The sequence below is a fragment of the Anser brachyrhynchus genome (assembly GCF_964034855.1).
Source record: "Anser brachyrhynchus genome assembly, chromosome: 1".
In the NCBI taxonomy this organism is placed as follows: Eukaryota; Metazoa; Chordata; class Aves; order Anseriformes; family Anatidae; genus Anser; species Anser brachyrhynchus.
Window position 1 is genome coordinate 60,733,702 of NC_137694.1, and position 26,134 is coordinate 60,759,835.

Sequence of the window (26,134 nt, forward strand, 5' to 3'; positions counted from 1 at the left end):
GTAAGCGCGCAACTATTTTTGTTAGCAGGGTAACTAGCCTAGATAAATATCAATACCCTGGGGGTGCTGCGTGTTTGTAGGGTGGTAATGTGCCTAAGGTGAATAAATTCTAAAACCAAAGGCCTGGTGACCTGGGACATCTGGGAAATATAATTCCTGGGTCTAGAATGAACTATTGCAATTTCTTGATAATGTACATTAAAATTTTTGTCTATAAGGCAGTTCATTCTTAGCAAGACAACTTATGCTGTCAGGCATAAAGTATCTACCCTGCATGCTTTCAATATCCTACATTGATTTTAAGATTTTTTTTTTTTCGTTTTAGGTGAAAATAAGAACTTTCTGTGTAGCACTTTGTACCAAAACATGCCAGGAATAAAACAGAATAAAAATAGTTATGTTCTGAGTATGGGAAACGGCTTCATCAAATTTCATTGATCTCTTCTGATTAATTCACAGTAGATCCCTCCCACCCTAGTCTGTTGGATGTTTTATTCTGCAATGAGCAGATATGGTTGAGCTGTCACTTTTAGATGCTCAAAGGCTATTGAGTTTGCTTGCAAGCACAGTAGATCCCACCTGTTTCTTCAACACAGAAAGGCTGAATGGTAACCAGGGTATGCCTAATAACCTTGCTGTTACAGTGCTGATGCCTCACTGGATACACTTCTGTCTTCCCACAGCCTTTCCATCCATAGTTTACCGGTAGTATAGACATACTTTTTGTTTTTTTTTCAGGTATCCCTGTCTCCTCTCACTAGTTACCAGCGTAATTCTAAGCAGGAAACCAAATTGCAACTTAACCTCTGAAGCCCACATAGTTTGTTTTACTAAAGAATTTCAAATTGTGTTCAGTAACAGGAGAGAATCTACCTGTGTGTATTGCACAGCCAACGTCATCCTCTCCTAGGTGTTTGTTGGCTTTTTTTTAGTTGGTTTGGTGAAGATACCCTCACCCTCTCCTGCTTCATCTGTTTTTATCTGTTTTTGTTGGAAGTTTCCTTAGATCCTGGAGTAAGAAAAAAGGTTCTTCCAGCTCCGAAATAACATATGCACTCCTCCACATGCTTTTTTTTGTCCCTAAAATTCCTGGCTATGAGGTTTTAAAGCCAGTTGCAGCACCTTTCTTTGATACAAAGGGATTTTTTTTGTAATCCCAGTTCTTGCAGGCATCCTGGGAAAAGCTAGTACACTTTGGCTGTGTCAGTCCTTTAAGTATGTATATTGTATTTTAAGGGCAAAATCATTCTATATTAATGGCTTTTTTCATTATTTGATAGCTGCTTCTAGACAGATGGTATGACTCAAGACAAAGGAAAATGATAGAATTTCTGCACGCTAAAGATGAGGGTTTTTTAGTACTCAATTACCAAGATATATGTGCATGGGTATTCTAAAGTATCCCAATAGTCATAAAACATTGGGAGATGCAGTGTTCTCTGTAGCTGTACTCTTGGTTGTAGAATACAGTTCATGCTATTAAGAAGAACTAACTGAAACTCAAATTCAATACACAGGCAAGAACGTTCTTCTTGCTGTATATAATATCCCTAAGCCACTGTCTGTTTATTTTGATTTTGATTTTGAGGTACTTCATTAGTGATTGAATTTAGCAGACATGCTGTTGATCTCTGTGAAAAATCATGAAAATATTTCCTTTTTTTCTGACATATGCAGTGAAAAATTTTAAATGGAAAATGTGGTTTTTATATTTTGTTTAATAATTTAAACAAAATTGTATTTAATTGATTTTATCTAATCAAATTGCTTTTTATTAAGCACCACACTTGAGTAAGCAAACATGAAAAACTTTACTGAAAAAGGGACCTTTTAAAAAATAAACCATTATAATGGAGGGCTTCAGGAATGAAAACTGGATTATTTTGCTAATGTCAGTGGCGAGTCAGTTTACGATCCTTTAAGGTTTTTTAATTGGATTGTTCAGATGACTGTCACTCCATTAACTCCATTTTACTTTTTCTGGATGGCATCATGTTGGCAAAGGTCCACAGTTTTTTGGTGTTTCCTGCGTGTTGTTCCTCAGGTATTCATCTCAGCATCAGCTGCCTTAGTGACCTGGAGTACCTGGGGTTAGGGAGTGAAGTTGGTGGGGCTACTAACTATTTTTTTGTGTGCGCTTTAATTGGCATACTTGGTACTCTTGATTTTATCTAGGGAAGATGTGCTTGGAAAACACAGGTTCATTCACCTGCTCTTACTTTTTAACCTTGATTCTGAACCCTTGCCCTGCCCATTTCCAACTGTGTCTCACTTTCAAACACAAAATTTTGATCGAAAGTAGTTGCTGCAAGCAATTTAGCTGAATTTTCTCTTTTGGTTGTTTTTGAATAATTCATTGGATGTTCATATGTTTGTTTTTTCAAAATCTAAATTTTCTTCAACATTCTGTGTCTGCCTAGACTGTCTGAGATTCCAAAAGTGCCCTCTGTCCTTTTTTTTTTTTTTAATTTATTTCTTTTAACTTTTCCTGATACAAAGCCTTCCTTTCTAATGTGTAACCACTGGCTTAACTTCCCAGTATTCCCCCAAGAATACTGCTGCTCTTGAATTGTCCATGAGATGTCACAGAGTGACTCAACGCTTGTAACTGAAGTTGCAGAAAAGACACTGAAAACTTTTACTAATTCATTTGTGTTCTTGGGTTACTTTTTCTGCAATGTAGTTCTCTTGGGTGTCGTCGACCAGCGAATTCAGGAGGAAGTATTTCAGGCTGAGATGGAGCGGAAGCTGGCTCACCTGTTAAACGAGGCTTTGGCCAGAGGGCGGATATGGAGACGAGCCAGTTTTGCAGGCAGCAACATTGTGCAGGTATTAAGAGCTCAAAGTCAGAGAAGAAATAAAGGGGAATAAATTATTCAATAAGTTAATAATACCTAGAATTTGAGTTGAGAAAAGATAACTCAAAAGCATGTATCACATTTGACTAGTTTAGCTAGTTGATGATGCTTATGTTTTGTATTTGAAATGTGGTTCTTCTGGCTAACTGGTTGTCTTTTAAACTAAAAATAACCAATGGAAACAGCTGAGTATTTTAAGTGTCTATTAAAAAAAATTAATGACTTTTTAAAAACCACATCGCAAATGATTTTATCAACATCCTATTCAAAAAAACAGCTATCTTGTCTGACTTGTATGAGATGCCTTGAAAAAAAGAGATAAAATGGTCATCTGAATCAAAAAGGTACTTTGCTGGAACAGCTGCTTCACAGCTCTCTATGGTGTTTTGGTGACAGAGTAGAAATATGAAATAGAATCATATGCTGCTTGATGCAGCAGCAGAACAGTATATTCTGACTCTTAACTCCCTATTTATCATAGGTCACTCCTGTGATCAGGAGTGGCTTTTAAGTAAGATCGATAAATTACATCAAATTTTGTACGTGTGACAGCTTCTGAAGACCTGCGCTTCATTATAGTTTTGCCTCAGGTGGAATTATTGACATAATGTCCATGAAGGCTTGGATATTTAATTTTAATTTATAAATCCTCACATGTTCTTCTAGTCATTTCAAAAAGCTGAAAACCATTTTTTAAGAATAATTTTCTTAAAAATTCCTTTTTCTAGCTAAGTCAATAGCAGTTCGTTTATCTCACAGATGGCCCTTCTTGTAGTTCAAACCTATTATCTTTACTTAACTTAACCTTCCAGTTTTTGCTAGCACTTAAATTTCCAGATATTGGGATTTTCTTTCTTTTGTTTTTCTGTCTTGGAAACATCTGTTTCAGTAATTGATTTTACTTTTATTTTTCTTTAATGCAGCTTTGAATTGCTGTAAATAGATGTCTTTTATTCCCAACACCTCTTATTGCACTTTGTTCTTTATGCCTCTGTCCTCCCTTTGCATATAAAATAAACACATAATCCTTATGTTGCTAGCAAAGATACCATAGCCTATAAAATGTGTACATGTAGATTATGGTTTTACTATTTTAGATAATAAAGCTCAAAGTCATTTGTATTTTTTCCTGTGCAAGATTCCAAGCAGGTACTTTCTAGCTAAAGAATAGTATTTTGGAAAATAGTGTTTTTCTAATAACTTTGTATTACTTACTGGGATATGAGATAACTCTGCAGCATGTCCCAAGCAGCAATGCTGCTCATTTATGCTACTTAAACAGTGTGAAGAGTCGCAAATTGCTGTCTTCGGCAGTGGAGGATTCTCCTAGTTATGTTCAGCACGCCATACCATCCCACACAACACAAGGCTGTTCCAGGTGCTTACAGCCAATGCTGTTCTATACGGTTAGTACCGTAATACGGGAGGTGTGGAAGAGAAGAAGGCTGAAGGAGAGTGGATGATATGCTTGCAGCGTGTGATCCTCACTGCTAGGTATCTGTGATCAGTGAGGTGCTTTCCTGCATGAATCTTGGTAGGTACTGTCAGGTATCACAGCTGCTTGTTCGCATGCATTCACAGAATATTTAGGTGTATGGTAGGTAAGACAGCCTTAGAAGGCTGTTGGTTTATGGTATCTCAAATAGACTTTATTAAACATAAATTGCATTAATTACCTGATGCTTAACGTTCCCTTAGAGTTGATTATTTATATTTTGTCTCTGAGGCCAACTTCCTAACTCCTAGAAAATGAACAAACTTTTTCTGTGTCATCTGGTTTTGACTTAGTCATTTGCTGGTGCCCTAAGGAGACATACAGGGAAGAATCCCATTCAGACACAACCAGCCTTAGAAATTTGTTCATAAGAGTTTGGCCATGTGCTTCTAGGTGAGTCTTTGTGCCCTGTGGTTGCATCTTCCAGAGCACCTACTTTTACCTGTGTGCAAATAAATGGAAAAAAAAATGTTCTTTGTATTTTTCTTCTCTGCAGTATTTCCTTGCATCAGTGAAGGTATCTGGTGACTTCCCACAGCTTCATCAGTTATGTCCGAGTATTTCAGTAATCATACTGTTTCTTCTCTCCCCCACACCCAGCTCTCAGAGCCGTGTTCTAACCTGGGTACTCTGCAGAGAGAAGCTCAAATACTTCGGTGATTTCTGCAGCAGAGAACATGCATGCTGAAATGGCATTTCTGTAGAAAACAAAACAGGTTGGCTAAGGTTTGGCTCGTATAATGCAGATAGATAATTAAGGAATAGTTCTGCCTTAATATTAAATTCTTTAGGAAGTAACGATCTTTTCACCAGGATTACTTTGTGTATTCAAAGGCCCAACCAAACAAGTTACTAGCTTTTTCTTTGTGCTAGGACTGGAGCGACCGAGTTTCATGTGTGCAGCGGTGCTGTAAACTTGGCCTGTTACTGCTGCAGCTCTAGAGATAGGAACCTGAAGTCTGAGCCCGGGGAAGACTTTCATGCTTACAGCAGGTTTCATAGGCAGTGTCCTGACCACATCAATATTCCTGTGATGCGAGGATAGTTATGCAGAGCTGCTCTCATGTTGACCTTTTCTAGGGCCAGTGTAATAGAAATGTCAGCATCACACCTGGTGCAAAGACACGTGCAGCTGGAGTGAGGAACCTGCTGGTGGTCTCCTGAGTGAAGGATTGCTTTCAAGAGTGCTTCCCTGTCAGTTGAGGGTCTGGTCCATAGCCACTCGCAATAAACCTTTTAGTTTTACTGCTGCTCATTCTATTACTCATAGCCAAGTTTTTAAGCTGTGTATGAAGTGTGTTGTTTATATGCATGTTTGAGTCTTGAGGGGCAGCTATTTATGTTCCTTGTGTTTTGTATTGAGATTTTCCCATCTCTTTCTTGCTCACCAAACAGCGACTACTCTATTAGTAGGCCACAATGAAGTGAAAATAAGAACAGAAGCTGCCAGTAACACCGGAGTGTTGGTTACTTCCATTAGCAAGATGTGCATATATCCACAAAAGACTAGACACGTTTCACTTGTGTTGAACCCCTGTAGATCTGAGTTTTTCCTGAGGTGAAAGATATTTATAGTGTATTGAAATGTGACATTTCTAAGCTCTATTAGAAAATCAAGATTGTGGGTCAAAAGGTGAAGCAATTATTTGCAAATATTACTGCAGGCATATAAAGTTTCCTTTCATATACTAAGAAAATAGAATTGATACTTTGTGAGGTTTAGATTTCATTTCTAAAGGCGTTAGGATCTAAGAATGTTAAAAATTACTCTCTAAATCTCGACACGTTGAATAAGAGCTTTGGTCTACCTAGGGTGCTCAGATAGCATGTTTTCCTCTCCTCTGTGCTATTAACAGGTGGCACTCCAGGCTAAAAAATACCTATAACCATCTCTAAGAAAAACCTTTGAGGCCTCATGGTTGACTGTTTTACATGAGATAGTTCCCTTGACTTTTTATAACGTTCATATTATTGTTTTACAGAGCATGTCATATATATTTTTGACATGTATCTGCTGTTTCTGCACATGCTTAATGCTGTTTGCATTGCACCCACACAGCCTAAGCCACATGATACGTTTTGTGAATAGTTCATCATTTCTCATTAAATTCTTGTGGAAATAGTGGGTTTAATAGTAGTTTAAAAATATGCTAGAAGCTAATACAAAAATAATTTTCCTTCATTGCGGTGTGCTTGTTCCCTTGAACCTAAAAGAAAGCAAAAAGGTGATCCTAGTAAGTGACAAAAAGAACGATGTTCTAATTTAAAGAAAAGAGCAGGTTAGATGACAGTACAGTCATAACGTGCATGAGAGAATAGTATCTGTGAGGGGAGGTAATGACTGAATCGAGTTTTTCATTAAAGCAGGGGTTCATTCCCTTGCTTTTCTGCTAACAGCATATATCTCTCCCGAGTGCATAACCTGGGTGAAGGCCAAGTCTCTGTGTGAGACATCAGGTGCAGAGCCTGTGGGAACTGCTGCCCGACCTCGTGGTTGGAGCGGCTTCACCTCACGTTGGCCGCCCGGTGCAGCAGTGGGTGGCTGGCCAGAGCCCTGCAGCAGCAGTGGGAGCCCCGGCACCTCACCACAGCATTTTGTCTCCACTGGTTTCTAGTGGAGCACCGTCAGGTTCCTTACAGTCTGCTGACATCTGTGTTTCATCAAACCGATTAACGGGCCGGCAAAGCCTCCACAGAAAGCAGCAGAGGAGCGGTCCTTAGGCCTGCAGTCCGTGTCCCGGTCCCCTCAGCTCACTCACTGGTCTCCCTGGCACGGTGTGACGAGGGTCCAAGGGCCCATGTGCCAAACTGGGTGAGTGCTTGATGTGGTGGCACACAGCCCTGCCAGAGCACTCGGGGACCGTGCTGGCAGCCAGTGAGCTGCATCAATGTTTCCTGCCATTGCCGGTTTGTACAAGGGCTTTCTCAGACCCAGAGCCACATGCACGTGAGGCTTGCTTCACATGTTTTATGTGGCCTCATCTCCTGAACCCTTCAGGCCACAGTACAGCTTAAGTGCCTGTATGCTAAAATACTGGTTTTTAATAAAGTAGAAAGCGGAATCTTTTTTGATTATATTTTTTTTCCTAAGGGATGAAGGTAGTGAAAAATGGAAAATCATCCTAGTGCATATGTTTTGGAGTTTTTGAGGGTGTGTTTGCTTATTCCTCAGTAACACTTCTGCCTTCAAACCCCTGAATAAGCTCACCCAGGGACTCCTTTCCTGTGAATGGGTTTATGGCTGGGAGATCTCAGGCTGACTGATGCTCTGCACATGCCTCGTGAGTTTGTCCAACACCTGGATTTCCCCCGCTTTCATTTATGAACTAGACCTGGTTGCCAAGGCAACTCTCTTCACTGACCTATGATAGTCTCTTGAAGACACTTTTTAAATTAAATTTACTGATACCTGAACACAATTAAGTCTCTACTCTCTGGAGGTTAAATGCACATCTAGTATCAAGAAAGATGAAATCATTTCTGTACACAGAAGTTGAATGAATTAGTCTTTTCTTTTTTTCTTTTTTAATTTTCTGCCTTCTCTGTATTGAAATTCTTGCATCTCATCTCTCCTTATGTCTTTCCTCACTGCCAGAGTATAAATGTAAAGTGCTTCCTTCCTCGCACATGGGCTGCATTTCTACATGCCTGGAAAATACCACTTCTGTCTCTGCATGCATTCTTAGCGCTCTCAAGGAGAGAGACCACTATTAAATATGAGACAAAAACAATCTGAAGCTGTACAGAGAATACAATTTGGAGGAAAATGGCACAAAACTTATTACAAAGAAGCTGTGTAAAACTTATTACACAGAAGCTGTGTAAAAAATGGGTGCAATGGCTGCGTATCTTGATTTTTAAAATAGATTTAAAAATATTTCAGATCTAGTGTGACAGTTAGTGTTACAGCAAACCTAGAGGTCTGTTAAAAAAAAAAAACAACAGAGGGTTAGTGAATCAACAAGACAGATCAGAAAACTGAAGTGCTGATACTGTCGCAATTCCTGAGTTTGCATGCAAGTTGAGCTGTCTCATAGCCACCTCAACAATACCCTGTTCAGCCATCAGCTCTCTGAGAACAGAACTCTGTAGCCATCTCCCCATGGATTTGAAATTTAGTCTGCACCTTTCTGTAGTATGATGTGAGCACTCATTAAGAACCGCATGTTCAGAATGAATTCTTTCAGAGAAAATGTATCTGAAAGCAGTGAGTTTTGTTCATTTGCACCAGCCTGCACTTCCCTCTGTTGAATTTGTTCATTCCCATGTTCTCTATACTGTGCCAAAATACCTCCAGATGCTTCTCCTTCCTATCCTATTGGATTCCTCTCACCGTTCCCTACTCCTCAATATGGAGAGGAGTATTAAAATTGTTTTATTTTGGTTGTGGCAACTTGCACAACGGGATCTGTCTTCCTCCCCCTCTGTTCTTTGTAAAGGCAACTGTGGAGGAGTTCCTTTCTGAACTCATTCAGCCAGAGTTTCTGACTGTTACTCTGTGTGTACAACACACATACAGTAAGTGTTGTACTTCTTGAACACTCCACAATGCCACAAAATCTATGATAATTCAATTTAAGAATCTTCTACATTTCTGTGATTCTGTAGGTTTGCGTGTGTCACAAAGAAGCTTCCTAAAATTAAAATGAGAACCCATTGACTTTAATCACAAGCAGCCTTTCAGTTTCCTTGCTCTCTGTGTGAGGTATGTGCTAGCTAGGAAGTGCTCATCCATGCTGAAAGCAGATACTGCTTAATACTCCATGCTGTTCTGTGCATTAAGGCCAGACTGTGGTGAACGCAGCCCACCTGAAGTAGAAATACGAAGCTGTGGGCATTTCTTAACTCGTGATGTATCTGGGTTCTGTGAATCCAGATTTGACCTTAGAGCTGCTGAATATGTGTACTAACAAACCATATTTATTGATACCCTTGCGTTACCTTCAGTCAGGGATTGGTAGAAGCGTGAATAGCATTCAGGATGAGAAAATGGTATTGGTTAATGGGCTAGCAGGTCTTGCTGTGTCTCATAAAATTGTTCATTTCTCTGCTCTATTTTTGGGTATTCTGTAACTTATGCCAAATGTGACTAATGCTGAACATTATTCTTTGATTTCAGTTGATTTGGCCTAGAAAACTTTTATGACAGTTACGTTTTTTGCTTTGGTTTTTGTTTTGTTTTTATTATACTTAATATTGCCATTCCTGGGAGATGCTTTTATAGGACATTTTGAGCTGATGTCCCCCAAAGACAAGAATATCATTCCGATTGAACTAAAACATTGCACTGCTTCCCTTCAACAAGATTGTTTTGTTAGAAACAAGGAAAGAAAAAATAAAAAAGCTTTGCTTTTGTAAGTCTTAGACATGCAAACATTTATTAATTTGCTTTATTTTAAGCCTATAAGCAGTTGTTTGAGATTCTAATTTATTAAATATGTACTTCACAGTGAAAGGAGAGTTCTGAAGGAAACTAAATATATTGTTCCATTGTGGCATTTCCTCCCAGATCTCTTCAAACTCTGTTTTGCATGGTGGAATACCTCTTGCTGCTTGTTTGGAGTATTTCTAGGTTGAAAACACCATTAAACTTAAATGGTAAAACAGAGGAGAATTATTATATATGAGTTTAATTTTATAGGAATTTAAAATTGTTATGTGAGTCTCATCTGCAATGTAGATGTTCAACAGTTAGATAGTATCTACAGGGCTTCTTCATAGCACACATTCTTTTGATTATTAACATCTTTAGAAGACTGCTTCCCACAGCATCAAATAAATTCTTTCCTGAAGAAAGGTGGATACCAGGGGGAGCTGTTTGGAGGATGAAGGTAACTGTGCAGGTGCTTTCATTTAGGAAGAGCAAACAGTTCTTTTTGAAGCTAACAGAATATTTGCCCGTGTAAGTGCTTAACATTCAGAAAAACTGAACCAAAAAAAAAGTGTGTGTTATGAATAAAAAAAATGTGAAGTCAAATATTCAGAGAAGGAAAAGTGCAATCAAATGAATCTCTCCAGCAGCTCCTACTACCCAACAAACTACAAAGGTAATAAGGCTTCTAGGGTGGGATGGTATTGGCATCTTCAGAATGAAAGCAGTTCTCTTCAGTACTGGATCTCTATGTTGTCATGAAACAAATAAAAATAAATAAATAAATAAACAACGTTCAGATTTGCTATAAAAATGTATTATGTGAGGGATCACTTCCCTGGAAATTTCCATTTATAGAATCATAGAATATCCCAGATTGGGACAGATATATCCCAGATGAGGACAGATAGAGATTCCATCTTGGCAAAGCTGTTCCAAATGTTTCTTTTTAGAGAAGTGTCCTTAAGACCCAAACCCTGTGAAGGGAAGGGGAAGACGGGGAAAGACTAAAAGGCTAAATGTATGGGAACCCCGAATAAATACAACTTAAAATGTAAAAGCATTCCAATTTCTCTTCAGATTGTGAATGTGTCACGGTTAGATGGTGTTGATAACCCTGTGGAGCTGATCTACTTTGTGGAGGATCAAGATGGAGCGAGATTCAGTGCTTTGAAGTGCTCTGACCTGATGAACAGGGTTGATATCCAGCGGGCTGCAATCATACTCGGATACCGCATTGAAGGCGCCGTTGCACAGCGTAAGCCCTGTCAAATCTGCACTGATGCCAGCAGAGAGAAAAGGGAAGGGTGATATTAGCTTTGGAGATTATGGCACTGCACAGTGCCCACAATTGTGGTGGTTTGCTCTTGGAATATGTTTCTAAATTTTGTCCCTCATTAAAACAGCACTTTAAAGATTGATCAGTAGCTCATATACTTCTTAATTTCTGTCAATGGTTTGCAATATTGGTTGAACAAAAATGCAAAAAGTTGCAATAGTAAATTCCGTTTATAGAAACGGTAAGTGTTGAACACACTTCATGGACTCTTTATAGCTTATTCGGCATACAGAAACTTAATATCTCTGGCACATCATTAAATGGTTGTTTCAACAGGCACAGATTTTTTTTCTTTCTTACTGGGAAGAAACTAAACAAGCAAAATTTTTTGTATAAGACAATGGTAATTTTATATAAGAAATTGTAATGACGTAAATGAGCTGTTAGAAGTATAAAGTGTAAGAACTAAAATATGTTCCTTTACTCTTGAGATTCATCATCAGAATGGCTATTAATAAAAATGACACAAAAATAAATTGAATAGAAATGCTGTTTTTTGACTTGAAAGCATTGTTTTAAGAAAATGTGTCAATTTGACTAGAAATATATTACTGCTGTGGGTTTTAGTCCCACGTATAGCCACTATGCAAAAAATAGAGCAATTGGAAGTTTTATCAGTTTTTCCAAATCACTTTTTCCATGCATGACTTGTTTGTTTACACTTTTCAATATGACTTTCTTTTTTTCCTCTGGGAGTAAAAGATCTCTCACACTGACAATGAAATAGAGAAAGGGAAAAAAAAGGTAACAAAAATGTGGGGCTATACACAACAGGTAGGGGGTTGTTACTGATTTCAAATTCACTGTCATTATTGGTGGGGAGGATAACAATATCCATAACAAAAGAGAAGAGATAGCTGATGATTATACCTAAAGCAGGATGCAGACAAGATGCAATAAAGTTGAAAACGTTCTCACCTTAATGGTGAGTCATTTTTCTGGACCCATTTCACTATGTTAGGTCAGGTTGGGGTTACAAAGTGATGTGGTAGAAGTGTATTATCATCAGTAATTTAAGCACGGGTCCTCAGAAGGTAGACCAGAACAATTGATCACCTGCCCCATGCTTCCTGAGCATGACATATGTTAACTTCTAAGTGTATGACATTTCCTGTGATGTGCGGCTGGTTTCTGATAAATTCCTGAACTAGTATTTACAAGAATATAAAAATACATAACCTTGAAGTGTCCTCAGTTAAAAATATATAACCACATAAAGCTGCTGTCTTCCTTTTAACTTCACAGCTGTGGAAAAGCTGAAGGAGTCCTCCTCAGAGTCACAGAATAGCAACCTATGGATTATTGTTGGAGTGGCAGTCCCAGTTGCTGTGGTGCTCCTGATCGTTATTATTTTATACTGGAAACTTTGTCGAACAGACAAGCTGGAGTTTCAGCCAGACACGATAAGCAACATTCAGCAGCGACAGAAGGTAAAAGGGGAAGCTGTGCTGGGAGGAGGTTGAGTATTCTGACCATAAATGAACGTGGGAGTCTAGGGAACGCCTTGTATCCTTAAATAGCATGTGGAAACATAGCTTCAGAGCTTTTTCATTAAAAAGCAAAGAAAAAAGTTAAATGATAGTTAAAGTCAAGAATCCCATGGTGTTTTATCTGTTCTCCTAGTTACATGATACTGTGTTAGATAGATACATTCTTCTGAAATAGGGGCAGTGAGGTTGAAAGGAATCCTTTATCACTTCATTTCAAGGCTTCAGCTAGAACTGAGTAGGAGGAAATGTATTGAGTGTTGAAGCAGTGACCTTGTTTTCTGCAGAGGGCTGAATTTTTATTTGGCGAGTTTCCGCTAAAGTAATTTGACAACTGAACCACACCATCCATTATACCTCAAACTGGAACTAGCATTTGCTAGTTTCCATCTTTGGGATGGGCTTTTTGCCCGTCTTTGCTGCTCCCCATTCTTCTGGAGCTGTACTCTGTTTTGAGAGCCTGTTGCAGGACTAGAACTGCAGTTACTAGATTTGAATGAGACTTCATGGGTGGGCATGCTGGCTGATGTGATGGAGGACTGGGTTAGGATGGTGATAAATTCAGTAGTCTGTCTTTTTAGTGCTCAAGACTGTAAATGATCCATGATTTTCACAAAATTAAAAGGAGTGGAAAAATGACTTAAAGGGTTACAAATCCTACTTTTCCTTTTTAACAACTGATGAGAACATGTCTGTTTGTTAGAAATACTTATTAGTGAGGATGCTATCAGAGGCATTAATAAAGGCAAAGTAATCTGCCTGTGCTAATCCTGTGGTACTGTAGTCATGTTTCTGTAACTGTCACCTCATGTTCAGTCATACAGTTTTCTCTGTAGCAAGTCTTGTCTGTACACCATGCTCCCTTTCGAGATAATTAATGATGTGAAAAATGAGAGAAGCAGAAAGCGGTTGCACTTCCAAAGCAGTCAGAACAAATCAATAGCAACTTCCACTTGTCTTGGCAGTGCAGAGTGAGTGTAAGAATCAAGGTCAGCAACAAGTTGTACCCTTCGATGAACTTCATCTTCTGCTATGGTTTCACCTGTGCTCTGGTAATACATAACACAAACCCTGATTGAAGAAGTTCCCTGTAGTAGTTTAAGCTAATTTGAGAAGGGTCATACAAAGAAGGCAGGAGGGGATCATTATCCTTCGTACACTATTTCATGACATAAATTTTCAGTACCTCTCTGCTGTCTCAAGCATTTTGTAAGAAAGCGGCTGTGTTGGCTGTGAGGCCAGAAACATCTTTTCATCCCATTGTTTTGGAAAGTTGCTCAATTGTTTGCCTCTGCTGCTTCCACAATGTTCTTCATTTTAATCATTCATGAGTCAGAAGCCTTGAATTTGTTTATATGCAAGTCCTAGTTCACCTAGGGAGCCACTTTTCCTTCTCTAGGGAAGTGACTTCAAGCAAACTAGAAAGATCCAGTAAGGACATCTAGTCCAGTCCTTCATGTGCCAGTGGATGGCTCATGCTTAAATACTAAATGAGGTAAAGCAATAAAAAGCATCTTAAATTTTTATCAGTTAGTGCATTAAAAATCTGGCAAAATCTACTTCAAAAAAAAAAAATTCCTCCTTTGCTTGGGACCCAGAATGAAAGAATTAATCTGGGTTCCATGATAGCAGGCTGTTGTTGGGCTCTCTTCATGTCTCCAAACAGTGGGTTGGAATTCCAGGGCAGAATAGGGCTTATTAAGCAAGCACTGAAGGACCCACAGACAGTCATGACAGCATACAAATGACGACGTGCATTTGGTCTGGTTCAGGTCTTTTAAATTGTTTGTGGTTTTCATTCTTTTTATTACAGTAAATGCAAAGAAATGATGAAGAGAGTCAAGTCATGTGGTCTGGGATTTAAGATTTAAAAAAAAATCAATTTAAAAATAAATTTCACCCCACCTGCACCCCCTCATTACGCTCATAATTATTTGAACTTACCTTTGGTACCAAAGGAAAGTGAAGGTCTTCACAACCTCTGTAAACTGGAGGATATTTTGGTTAGAGATGTTTTGCTTTTTTTTCTTGAGATCAAATATTTTATTGGAAAAGCCACAAAGATTATGCATTTATAGTGATATTTTTCTTCACTTCCATTAAGCTTAAGAAAAAAAAGTAAATAAAGAAATGGAATGTGTAAATCTTAAAATATATCACTAACAGGCATGGCATGCATACTGGAAATAGAAGACAATTTTGTCAACATGTAATAAGTCTATAATGTGTTTTGCACTTGAAATTTTTTTATTTTTTTTTTTAACGGTAGTTCTACTGGTTTGGAAAGTAAGAAACAGGGACGCTCTTCTCCTGTTCAGATGAAATAGAGGTTGCAGGCTCGGTCCTTGAAATATCAACAGTGATTAGTTGGGTAAACATATAGTAATGTCCATTTTTCTGCAAATGACATCATTAAGTCTTAAAATTTGCAGGAGCTTTTTATTCTCAGTTTGGGGTGTCTCTTAGAAATTTGAATTCTCTTAAGATGGTTTAAAGACACTATATTCTAGATTCTGTAGCCCAGTGTGTCATTGATCTTTTCTTTCTTTCTTCATTTTATTTAATCACTTAATTCTAGTTTTAAACACCTGCTTTCATCCTGAAATATTTTGATTTGCACACAGGCCATATAATCATTTGAATTTTAATCTTCTATTTGTTAAGGCTTACTTTCGCAGAATTATCTTTTATTTCTTTTTTTCCCTTGGGTAGGTAGGATATTTGTGTTCCTACGACCACCATTATGAGCAAGTGATAAATTGCATACCCTAATAATCTACCTTCCAATGAAGCAGACAAGTACAATTATCTGTTGTTAAGACCCTAAATGCCTTTTGGGCTTGCCCCTGAGAGTATGGCTACCTGGGTACAGCACCGTGTGGGAAAGATCACAAGGTATCTTGGCTGTGCAGGCACTCCGTCATGCCAGCCTTCTTTGGTCTCAGTCCAGAGCATGGTGTTTCTGCAGCATACATGCTTCTTGAGAGTATTTGGGTCACAGCCCCCCACTTGCGACTGTAGATAATAGCATATTTTTCATGTCACCAGGCATAGTTGTGTTGAAAAATATTTAGGTCCTACGGTGATAAACCCATAGAATTATCCAAGGCTGCATCTGTAGTTGTGTCATAGCAGCCTTGAAGCTGAGCTTGAGTCTGGTGTTGCTGCTTGCCCCCACCCTCAAGGCCAGGTCACTCTCAAAGATACAACAAGGCAACGACTTGTGCATGGCAGACTGTATTCAGCAAAGGCCCGTTCTGTGGAGCAGATGTAACATGCCACGCTATCAGTTTCTGTTATTTCTATCTGGCTTTCTAGTTTCGTCACTGTATCCCAGTCCTGCAGATAGGATGGCATAAGCGTCCTTACAAGGTTATCTCTGCGAAAGACAGAGAGACAGCCTGAACTCAAACAAGGCTGGAGTGTTTTGCTGACACTGAGAATGCAAAGTGCAATAACTATAAGAAATGTTTTCCTTCCAGATGGTCTCAGAAGCTTGCAATTTAGGTGAATTGAAACATAGATAGATAGAAAGGAAAACTTTTGTGGAAACTGGTGCTAGCAAAATAAGGTTCAAAAATATTGTAATAAACAATGGACCTTGAAGAGACTCTAGTAGATTTTCTAGTCCATCTGTCTGCCTCAAAGCAGGATCGACAATATCTGGAAAATACTAGGTGGCCTTTTTGTCTGGAGACTAAATGGGAAAAGGTGCTTAAATCAGAGTTTTCTGGGACCCTTTTTAAACTAGAAGTTACGGAAGCAGGTCAGAGCAGTGAATTTCTATGCAAGATTCATTGGTCTATGCAAGGGTAATTCTTTTCAAGAGATGGAGCTGAGATATTTAACAGGCACATCAAGTATTCATGACTTGTTCAGTAAGCTGTAGCATCCTACAAGAAATTCACCTTGATGTGATCTGGGTTGTTGCACTGGATAAAGGTGTCTTTGCTTTTCGGAATAAAAAGCTGCATAAGTACCATTCTTAAATTACATGATTTTCTCTTGCCTTTGCCTATATCCACCACAACATCGTTACAACATGAACTTTCTTATTGCAAAGAATCTGTACTGTGTCTTTGTGGGAAATTGAATTTTTGCAGTGGTTTGTTTTTCGTCTTTGTGAGAAAATGGAGAAATGTCTTTAATGTCCAAACCATCATCCTGCTCAGTACAGGACTACAGCCATTTTTGCGCAAAAATACTGTCAATGCTTTTCCTCTTCTCTGAAGAAAAAAACCCACACATTCTATACATTTGTAATGCAAACAGAGCTGGCAATAATATTTATTTCCCTGTGGACATCCACAATTAAAATGGGACCTGGCTCTCTAGGGATCTAACTTTCCCTGCTGTGTATGAGCTTTCAGAGAAGAAAAAGTCAAATCCCTCGCTAGGACTTTTCAGAAGTAGTTCCAGCTCTTGACAGTTACTCAGGGGAAGTCTCCTGGCCCTATTGACAGAAATCTTAATCCTATGGACAAACTTACTGATCTTTAGAAGGTCCTGGATGTCCTAGTGGAAGGTGTCCGTGCCCATGGTAGGGGGGGCACTGGATGGTCTAAGATCCCTTCCAGCACAAACCGGTCTGTGACTCCGTGGAACGATGGGCACGCTGAAGTCATTGCCTTTGCAGTGCTGACTTTGACCGAGTGGCTCGCTCAGTTCCTAGTTTTTCCAAGGGCACGTTCTAAAACCCTGGAGGGAAAAAAGGCTGCTTCTCCAGCCAGGAGTTGCTCCTCTCTGGGGCCTAGGTGTGCCACTATGGTTCTTAAAGGCTGCGCACACCTCTCTGGCTCAGTGTCCCTGCACGTTGACCTGTGGGAGAGGTGGGGTGCATCGACCCCAGCGAAGCTTAGGACGAAGCATATGGTTCCCCACCTTCTCCGTGAGCAGTAGCACAGACAGTGTGAGAGCTGGAGGGCTGCCGGTTTACATCGTGCGCCAGCAAACCTCAGCTGATGTGTAATCACCTGGGGACCGTTTCCAGCTCCTGTGTGTCTGCTGTAACCCGCAGAGCTCGTGGCAGCCACTCAGACCACCCCACATCGCTCGCTGTTACAGGTAACGAGTCGTGCATCCTACAGCACGTCAGGCAGGCTGGTATGGATTTTTATTTTTCCCCCAAGCAGGAACATCAGATACCCAAAGCTCATGTGTCAGGTGTATCTTTACACCTCTGAACAGAGAGTTTTGCTTATTATTTTCTATTCAGTAAACTACCTCTTGGATGTTCCCGAGATCAAAGAGGCCAGCCCTGCTGGAGGCTAAATACTAGGCTTCTGCTCCTGATACAAAGAATTCTTGTGATGTTTTGACATCCTGTAATGCTTTTGTTCATCAGTATAATGTGGAGGCAATAGCTCTGCATTTCAGAATAATTCCAGTCAAAAGAGATTCATGTAAAGAAAGGCAGCTGACACCAGTCTTATAAAAACTACTCGAAAACTGACATGAGTTTCTCCAAGAGATTTATGTCTGTGCCAACTGTTTGCATAACAAATACCTTTCATTTCTAACAGCAACCTTAACTATCAAAAATGTTGTCTTTCTGAAACTGGCATACAGGTTTTGCTGTGTTCAACTCGATAGCCGGATTCTAACAAGGAACACAGTATTCAACATCTTAATTACTTCTCAACAATGCAGTTCTCTGATGTCAGTCCTTCTGCAAGAGCTCTTTTGTGGAAATTCATCTTCTGTACTGAGGATTACCTATTGAAAAGTTGTAGATATACCACGCTTGGATATACTGCTTATACCAGCAGATTTAAAACAACAACAACAAAAAACAAACAAACAACAACAAAAAAACCTAAAGTGTCTCTGTCTGCATTTTTTTTAATAAACATTTGAGCAGCCATACAAAATTTTGATTGAAAGGCCCATCTGCCAAAAGCCATGAGTCTATAGAAGGGGATAAGGACAGGGAAGGGACATATGATAATTTTCTTTGAGTAACTTTTCAGCTTCCAATTATGAGACTCAGGGACTTTTCACTCTAGAATTGGTGATACTTAGCAATCCTCAGTGGATTTGTCCTCTGTGAACTTTTCCAGTCCTTCTAAACTAATCTGAGCTGCTGACAGGTGTTTATCCAGCACGTTATGTGAAAGAACAATGTTGTCATCTTTTGTGTTGCTTTTATCCTGCTACCTCCATGTTTTCTGTGATGCTCCTGGTCCTTATATTGGAGGGGATGGTGAACATCTGGTTTCTGGACACACCAGCTCAGTGCCAATCTTGACTTTTCAGATCTCTGTTATTTCCCATCTCCACTGTCTTTTTCCTAGATTGAGGACTGCTTGTTGTCTTCACCCTTTTTTTTTTTTTTTTGAACCGTTTCTTTGAACTAGCCTTTGAAAAGGCTACATTTTCTAATTCTTTTCAATCTTTTTTTGAGTGGGGGAAACCAGAACTGCATATGATTTTCAAAACGTAGGTGACACATGGATTTATAGAGTAATATTTATATAGTGGCTACTTTTGAAAAGGACTTAAAAAAATCCATTTTCAAAACACAGATTAACTTTATAGTATTTTAGTCATAATAGACCACTAAGATTAGATTACTACTGGGGAAGTAAATTTGTCTTTCCTACTGTAAGATGATAGTTTACCATAGAATTTAGCTCTTTTGAGAACAAGGATATGCACCAATATCAAATTATTGTTATTAGTGGTTTTAATGTCACTACTCACTTGTTGCAGGACAGCAAGAAATTTCGCTAAATGGTTTGCAATTGACATTGTGATTGTAGCGAAATGACAGTGTGAATGGAAGGCTTTTATAGCCAGAGCTGACAAGCTAGGTGATTTGTTTGTATACTTTATCTCCTCAAATTACAGGTGCCTGCATGAAATGGCAACATCATTTGAAAGGATCTCTGGGCCTGTAGCAAGAAACAGATTTACCTTAATTTTAGGATAGTCATGGATAATGGGGCACAACAAGGAAGGAGGGAAAAGAAACTGTAGCTTCATTTTAGCAAGCAGATTATTTCTACAGTGTATATTAATGTGCTTTCATTCTGTCTGCATTAAGTACTCTTTAGATTTATAAATGTGTCTGAGTTATAAAACCACGGGATTATCTTTGCTCACTGTGCCCAACAAAATGTCAGCACAAACACTAAAATTGTTAATCTGTGTTCTGTCTTAAAGTTTGTCAGTAATTTTCTCACTATTTGAGAAAGTGTTTCTGGACTGTATTGTGTATGTACTCTGTCCAGACAGTGAGAGACATGTTTTGAACATATTTTCTTGCCTCACAAGTTGGGAATTTTTTTTTAATTCGTAATTTTTTGACATGCTGTGCTACCTGCTAGAGATTGTAGTTGATATCAGACTTGCTTATATGGCCTTTGAGAAGTAATTTTTTGACATAGCATATGGAAAAGAAACTGTTGGAACTGAGACACAGTAGTCACCTCTATTTTATAAAGTTGATGGTCATTTTCTGACTTATTCCTGACACTTTCATCTAACTAGTGTGCAAAAGAACCTCACCAAAGCCTGATTCATAGTATCCACCCTGCGGCATTTCTGTCTTAGGAGGAAAGCTAAAACTGCGTATGATTCAGACACAAAACTCTGCCTATTACAGCAGTTACCTTAGCAGCCTATGGGCATAGATGTACTCAGAGTTAGGGGCTTTCAGCAACATGCTTTCTCTTGTGTTTTGTGAAATTCACTGAGCTGTCATGGTAGTATTAATGTGGCAACAGGAAATGCAGAAAGGAGAAGAATGGGGATGATGAAAACCCATGAAAAGCATCCATAATAAAAAGCATCCTTAAAATATTTCAGAACAGGTTTCTTAAGAATTTCAGGCTTTTAAAATTTTTTGAAAATTTGGAGGTTTCTTTATTCATTTGTTTTTAATCCTGTGCCAGGGGCAAAATTCCTGAGGTAGTGCTTTCCATGGCATTCCTTCTTATACGTATGATGTTTACGGTGGTGGGCAGGAAATCACGGTTTTGACTTTTCAGAGAAGGAAACTGGGACCAGACAATGTACACTAGCTTATTCTGGTTTTCTGTGCCAGCATCATCTGTACTGTGCACTCTTTTTCTCAGGCTTGGTGGTAGAAACCCCTGCAACTATAGGCATGTTTCTTCTCTGCAAGGACACGTTTGTTCAACTGCTTGACCTATTCCCAGTAATGGTGACAGCTGACAGAAGTGCTGTTGTGATGACAAATGTGAAACATAATTTGTATGATGACGTATTGGTCCAGCATGACAAAATGGATAGCATGTTGCACATACAAGCCCTTCTTTGGCTCTCAGTTCTCAAACCCCTGCTTTTTTGAGACAAGGCTTGTTGTACTAATACAGGCTCTAAGACAGTCATAATAGTAGCAAGAGGGTATCCCACATAAGAGATGATATATTGAACAGCCAGTATACAAACCCTTCTTATACAGACATCAGTAATTATCACGTGAAGATATTTAAATCTATTTAGAAACCTTTTTAACTGTAGTTCTAAAACAAAAACCATAAACCAACCAGGAGCAATGAGTGATCTCTCTAAACATTTCCCAGTGATGCTTAGATATTTTAAAGGCCAAGAAAGAATTTGTGCTTATGGCACAAGTTGGTTTCATCATATATTTTATAGGCAAATTTGTGTGCAGAGCACAAAAAGACCTTGAAATACAAATGGGTTTTCTCTCACTATTTTCAGGGAGGCAATAAAAAAAGAACTCTTCTGTATGATCTTCTAATGTGTTTTTTTGATCAACAAGGAGTTGTTGTGCCTTGATTCAGATGTGCATTATTGTTGCTGAATTGCATATATAATTTGTATGCATACTTTCCAGACAGTACATGGCCATGATGCAAATTGATTTTATGTTGAAGGGGAGCAATATAAGCAAAAGATGGAGCATATATACATATGTGCATAACGGATGGGAATGATATGAAAAGAATGAGCTGAATAGGAAGATGAGACTGAATAAGAAAGGTGAACAGACCTCAGTATTTCTAAATTCTTATTTATTGGTAAATTGATAGGTATTTTAAGTATCTGAAGGAATAGTTACTGCAGACAATATGGATGAATGATCGCTGTTGGAGGAAGTAGTAGTCCGTATCTTGGATAGAGTAGTAGAAGCAGAGTAAAAAAAAATAAGTTAAAATTAAAAAGACTCTAGGAAGCAATGCAAATAATTGTAATTACTGATGCACCATGAGAGTAATGCAATTAGTGCACACACTGAATTCACACTACCCTATGGTATAGTGCCCTGGGAATACAGAGAAGCATTTGGTGCTGTGAATCTCAGAAGGAAGTTTGCGATGTTTAATAGCTTTAAACAACACTAGATCAGACTGCTTTTTTACATCTTCAACTCCTATTAGTGTTAAGAACACTGATTCTCACTGCCTGGCTGCATTTAAATAGTAGATTTGAAAACATTTTTTTCTCTAGTTTCTTTATCCCATCATTTTTGTAACGTTCCATGTGCTTGCATTTTAGTAAGGTCATAAGTCATTGGACTTCTTTACAGGCATTCCAGTCCTGTTCATATATTATATGCCAACACTCAAATTCTATCTTTGAAATCATGCTTAGTGTCTTTGTTTCCTTAGAAATGTATTTTAACAGCCTCTACTCAGTGCTTCTGTCTCTACAAGGAACAAAGTAATCTTGTAGGAGAAAATGAATAGAAAATTGTCTTGGTGTATTATTCTTCATTTTATGTCCAAATTCAAATGCTGCTGCTACTCCAAACAAACAAACAAACAAACATTAAAAACAAAACAAACAAAACAAAACAAACAAACAAAAAACACATGGCTTTAATTAGAGGAACTACAAGAAGAAAAGTGAGTAAAGTGTATTTCTTCTCTACTGCTTTCTGCTGAAATTATTCACTGACCTGTATGTGTAGTCTTTGCTTTCTTGATAAAAACAGATTGTTGACATTTGTGGTGTGTATCTGCATCTAGGAAAGCAATATCTTGGCAGCAATATCTTTCTGTATTTTGAACAGTACTGAAACTATTAGCAGTTTTCAAGCAGTAAGCCTTGACCAAGGTGCACAGACTTCGTAGGCTTCTGTAGAAACTATTTGATTGTTCTGTGAACTGAGCTCCAAATTTTTCTTTCATTTGGTATTTAGCAACACAATTAAAACACTGTCTTGACTTGCAAATTTAAAATCATCTTCCCCTTGGATTTCAGCAGGCACTGCATTTTTATTGTTGTACAATGCCTTAATAATGCATTAGCTCAGACATGTTCGTTTTAGTGGTAACCTTCAGAGTTGTTTATTTTTTCCCTTTCACAAATGTATAAAAATACATCAAATGAAATCCTTCTGTAACAACTTAAATTTAAAGCAAGAGATCTCTGCTAGTACTGGTTTTGTGCAGTCTTAAGCACTTGAGTAAGTAAAGGCACTTGAGACTGATAAAAAGACGTTCAGTTTCAGCACCTGTGCAGATAGCAGTGCTGGCATGAGTGCAACTTCTTGAAAAAAGATTGTATTCCTTCCGTGGTGGCGATTAATTTATGAGTAGTAGGTGACTGATCCACAAGTGGTGTTCTGACTACCTGTGCTAAGATGAGCAGAGGTCGTCCAGGATGTTACACTCTACAACTGGATATAAAGGAAAGGAAGAAAAACATGGTAGGTGGCATGCCATTGTTAAGAAAATGTCGGAAACATTTTCGGCCTGGAACAGCACTGTTCATTCATTCCACTGAGTCCCAGTGATACGACTGTCCAGTCTTGTAGAAAGCAGAGTTGTCACACTTGTCACTGAAAATATAGTTTTTGGTTAGTATCAGTTCTCAGTTAGTCATAATGTTGCCATGGTCTAATGTAGACCATGAAGTGTAGATTTTTTTAAGATGAAGTGGGTTCCTATTGGCATCGTTTCTGCATTAGTAATCATGTTGATATTTCTACTTCTCAAGTGATAGTTGTTATTTTAAAAAAACAAAACCAAAAAAACCCACTCTGTATCTACTTATGAAACGAGGACCATCATTTATATTATCAGGTATCATGTATCATATCTTATATACATGTTTTTTCACACTGTGTTTTTGTAATTCAAGTTTTTCATACATATGCACATACACGTGCATACAGTCTTTCATACTGTTCATATATTGGTTGGAGCTGGTAGTGCCAACTTCAGGTTTTTTTAGTAGGGAGTATCTAGAAATATTTAGCTGTACAGGGCTTTACAAGACTTTGAATCATTCAGGCATAAGATTTTCATTCCAGTTTCAGTTTCATAATGATTTTTTTAAGAAGATAAGAGCTTGTTCTTTCAAAGAACAAGGTTAATAGAAAAAAAATGGACAAAACACTATTAAAAACAGTTCTGGAGAAGCTTTAGCATATGTTCTCAGCCTTTGAGGGTGCATGGTAAGAAAGGAATTAAGACCAGGGGATTGTTTCGTGTGAAGGAGATGTTTTTGCTGATTCAACTTGTAGAGAATTGCCCATTTTTGACTAAGCATTTGGGAAAACGTTTGCATGTGATTGAGAGAGACTTGTTAGTAGTTTACCAAGTAAATTCTCATAAGATTCCACCTGCTCTGTGCATATAAGCTCTGGAGCCGTACCTTAAAAACTAGAGTGTTTTTTCTCTGCTGCTGTATGTGGAGGTTGTTTGGAGGAGGAGTGAGGTTCAGTGAGGCTCATGCTGCTGGACAGTGTAAATTGGAACTGGCAGCTGGCAGGCAGAGGGAGAGAGGGGCAAGAAGGTGGGATGGAGGGACTGATTCTGCCTGGCAAGGAAGGATGAGATCAGATGAGGATGAGGAGTTAACCTGGCTTCAGCCTTAGGAAGATAGAGCCACAGGTTCTGCGGTGTCTGGGGAGAGCTTTTCTTGAGGCTTTGGGTAGAAGAGGTGACACCTGACTCTTGCCAGTCCTCTGCCAGCAAGTATCCATGCAATCCACTGGCAAAATCTCAGCCACCCTAGCTGCAGATGTAACAGAAGAATACATCCTTTCTCTTCTTGCATCCGTCCTTCATTCACTACATGTTTACCAACTTTTGCATAAAATGAGATGGGTGTCCTGGTTCTACAAATAATGTTCTTACCTTCTGGCCAGCTTTGACCAGTAGCAGAAAGCCCAGCCTATGACAACGATTCGGCAGGGTGGGAGAGAGCAAGAGGGATCCTGTGGAATAAATGAATTTATATTTAACACAATGAATTTATATTTAACACAAGTCTCTACTGCAGTGCCTATGCATGAGAGGATTCAGGTGTTGATTGTTCAGACGATCTTACCTGTCTTGAAGCGTGAGTGCTAGCCTTTGCAATACTAACAGCATTTTAATACAACTTCTATGTGGTCTGTCTGCAGATAAGTATGTGTGCATACATATGCTGTGATATATGTACACATACCCATAAATATATCAGTTTCCATAACTGTGCTTAGACAAAAGTTTGTTAGACTGCAACAAGGAATTGGACAATTCAGTCAAAGTTAAAAGGTTAAAAATGTCTGTTTTTACACATTGGTTTACTCCCCAAGGGTTTAAAAACCAGTACATTAGAGTTAAGTCTAAGGTATGTTGAAATGCATGCTTGAGAGGCAGCAATCTTAATAAAGCCATACTAATACTTCCAATATAACTGGAATGTTTGTCCTTTTAGTCATCCCTGCCCACCTGACCCATCATGCCGTTACAAAAGGAGGGGTAACTTTGCAGGTCAGTCTGAGGGTGCTTAAGAAAGGGGTTTTTGTGCAAGAATTGTGCCCAGCATGTGGTGAAGTCTCATCGTCTGTAGATCTAAGGGGGCTTGGAGCAGGGGACAGGAATGTAGCGAAACACATGAAGTGGTAGTTGGTGATCAGTAGCAGGATTGTATAGGCACAAGCGTGCAGTGTGAAAGGATTAGAAGAAGGAAAACTGTTGAAGTGGTTCAAAGGGAGGATGTCATACACAGGAATGTCTTCTAACGTCATAAAGACATCAGAGGTGGAGGTGGGGTAACTGAGGGGAAGACCCAAGTAATCAAAGTGCTTCAAGCCAGCACAATAATTCTGACAGTGGAAAAGTTCTACCTCAGAATTATTTTAAAAATAAGACATGGAGTTATGAGATCTCAGAAAAAAAAGGAAAAATTGAGTTTTTTGATGACTTCTGGTATGAACTCCAAAACCTCAACCCTTCAGATATTCGATTTAACACGAGGGCTTTTATTGCCATCTACTGGTCTAAACAGGCAGTTTGCTCTTCTACCACAACCGTTCTGAGAACCATTTGGAAAATGTTTTGCTTACTGAAAAAATATTTTGGAGAGATTGTTTCAGTATATTCCTTAGGCAAGCTTATCTTTGGCATGGTATCAGACAAGTCAGTAGTTAGCTGTGTTGGCACGCCAAGCTTTATGAAAGGGGGTTCGTTTAAACATCTGGAACCTGACGCACCCATAAACACACTCCAACACATGCTTCACTTTGGAAGAAATCAGCTCTAGGAACACAGAGGGTTTTGTGCATATGCTGTGCAGTGCGTGTGTATGCTTGCACTTTGAAAACTGGAGTTGTCAAGATTTCTTCCCAGTTTTAACTTCCAAACTACTTAAGAA

At 38.8% G+C, this 26,134-nt stretch overlaps 1 protein-coding gene across 8 annotated transcripts in view; it reads left to right on the top strand.

Annotated features, from left to right (window-relative positions):
- Positions 1-26,134, top strand: part of KIAA1549 — a 144,350-nt gene that overhangs the window by 85,333 nt on the left and 32,883 nt on the right. For all 8 annotated transcript variants that reach the window (XR_013949896.1, XM_080588780.1, XM_080588774.1 and 5 more), the window contains 3 exons: positions 2,684-2,829; positions 10,805-10,982; positions 12,309-12,493. Coding sequence is in view for 7 of the 8 variants with exons in the window: in XM_080588780.1 (XP_080444906.1) it covers positions 2,684-2,829; positions 10,805-10,982; positions 12,309-12,493 (509 nt within the window). In the remaining variant the exon portion in view is untranslated. The remainder of the gene's footprint in view (positions 1-2,683; positions 2,830-10,804; positions 10,983-12,308; positions 12,494-26,134) is intronic.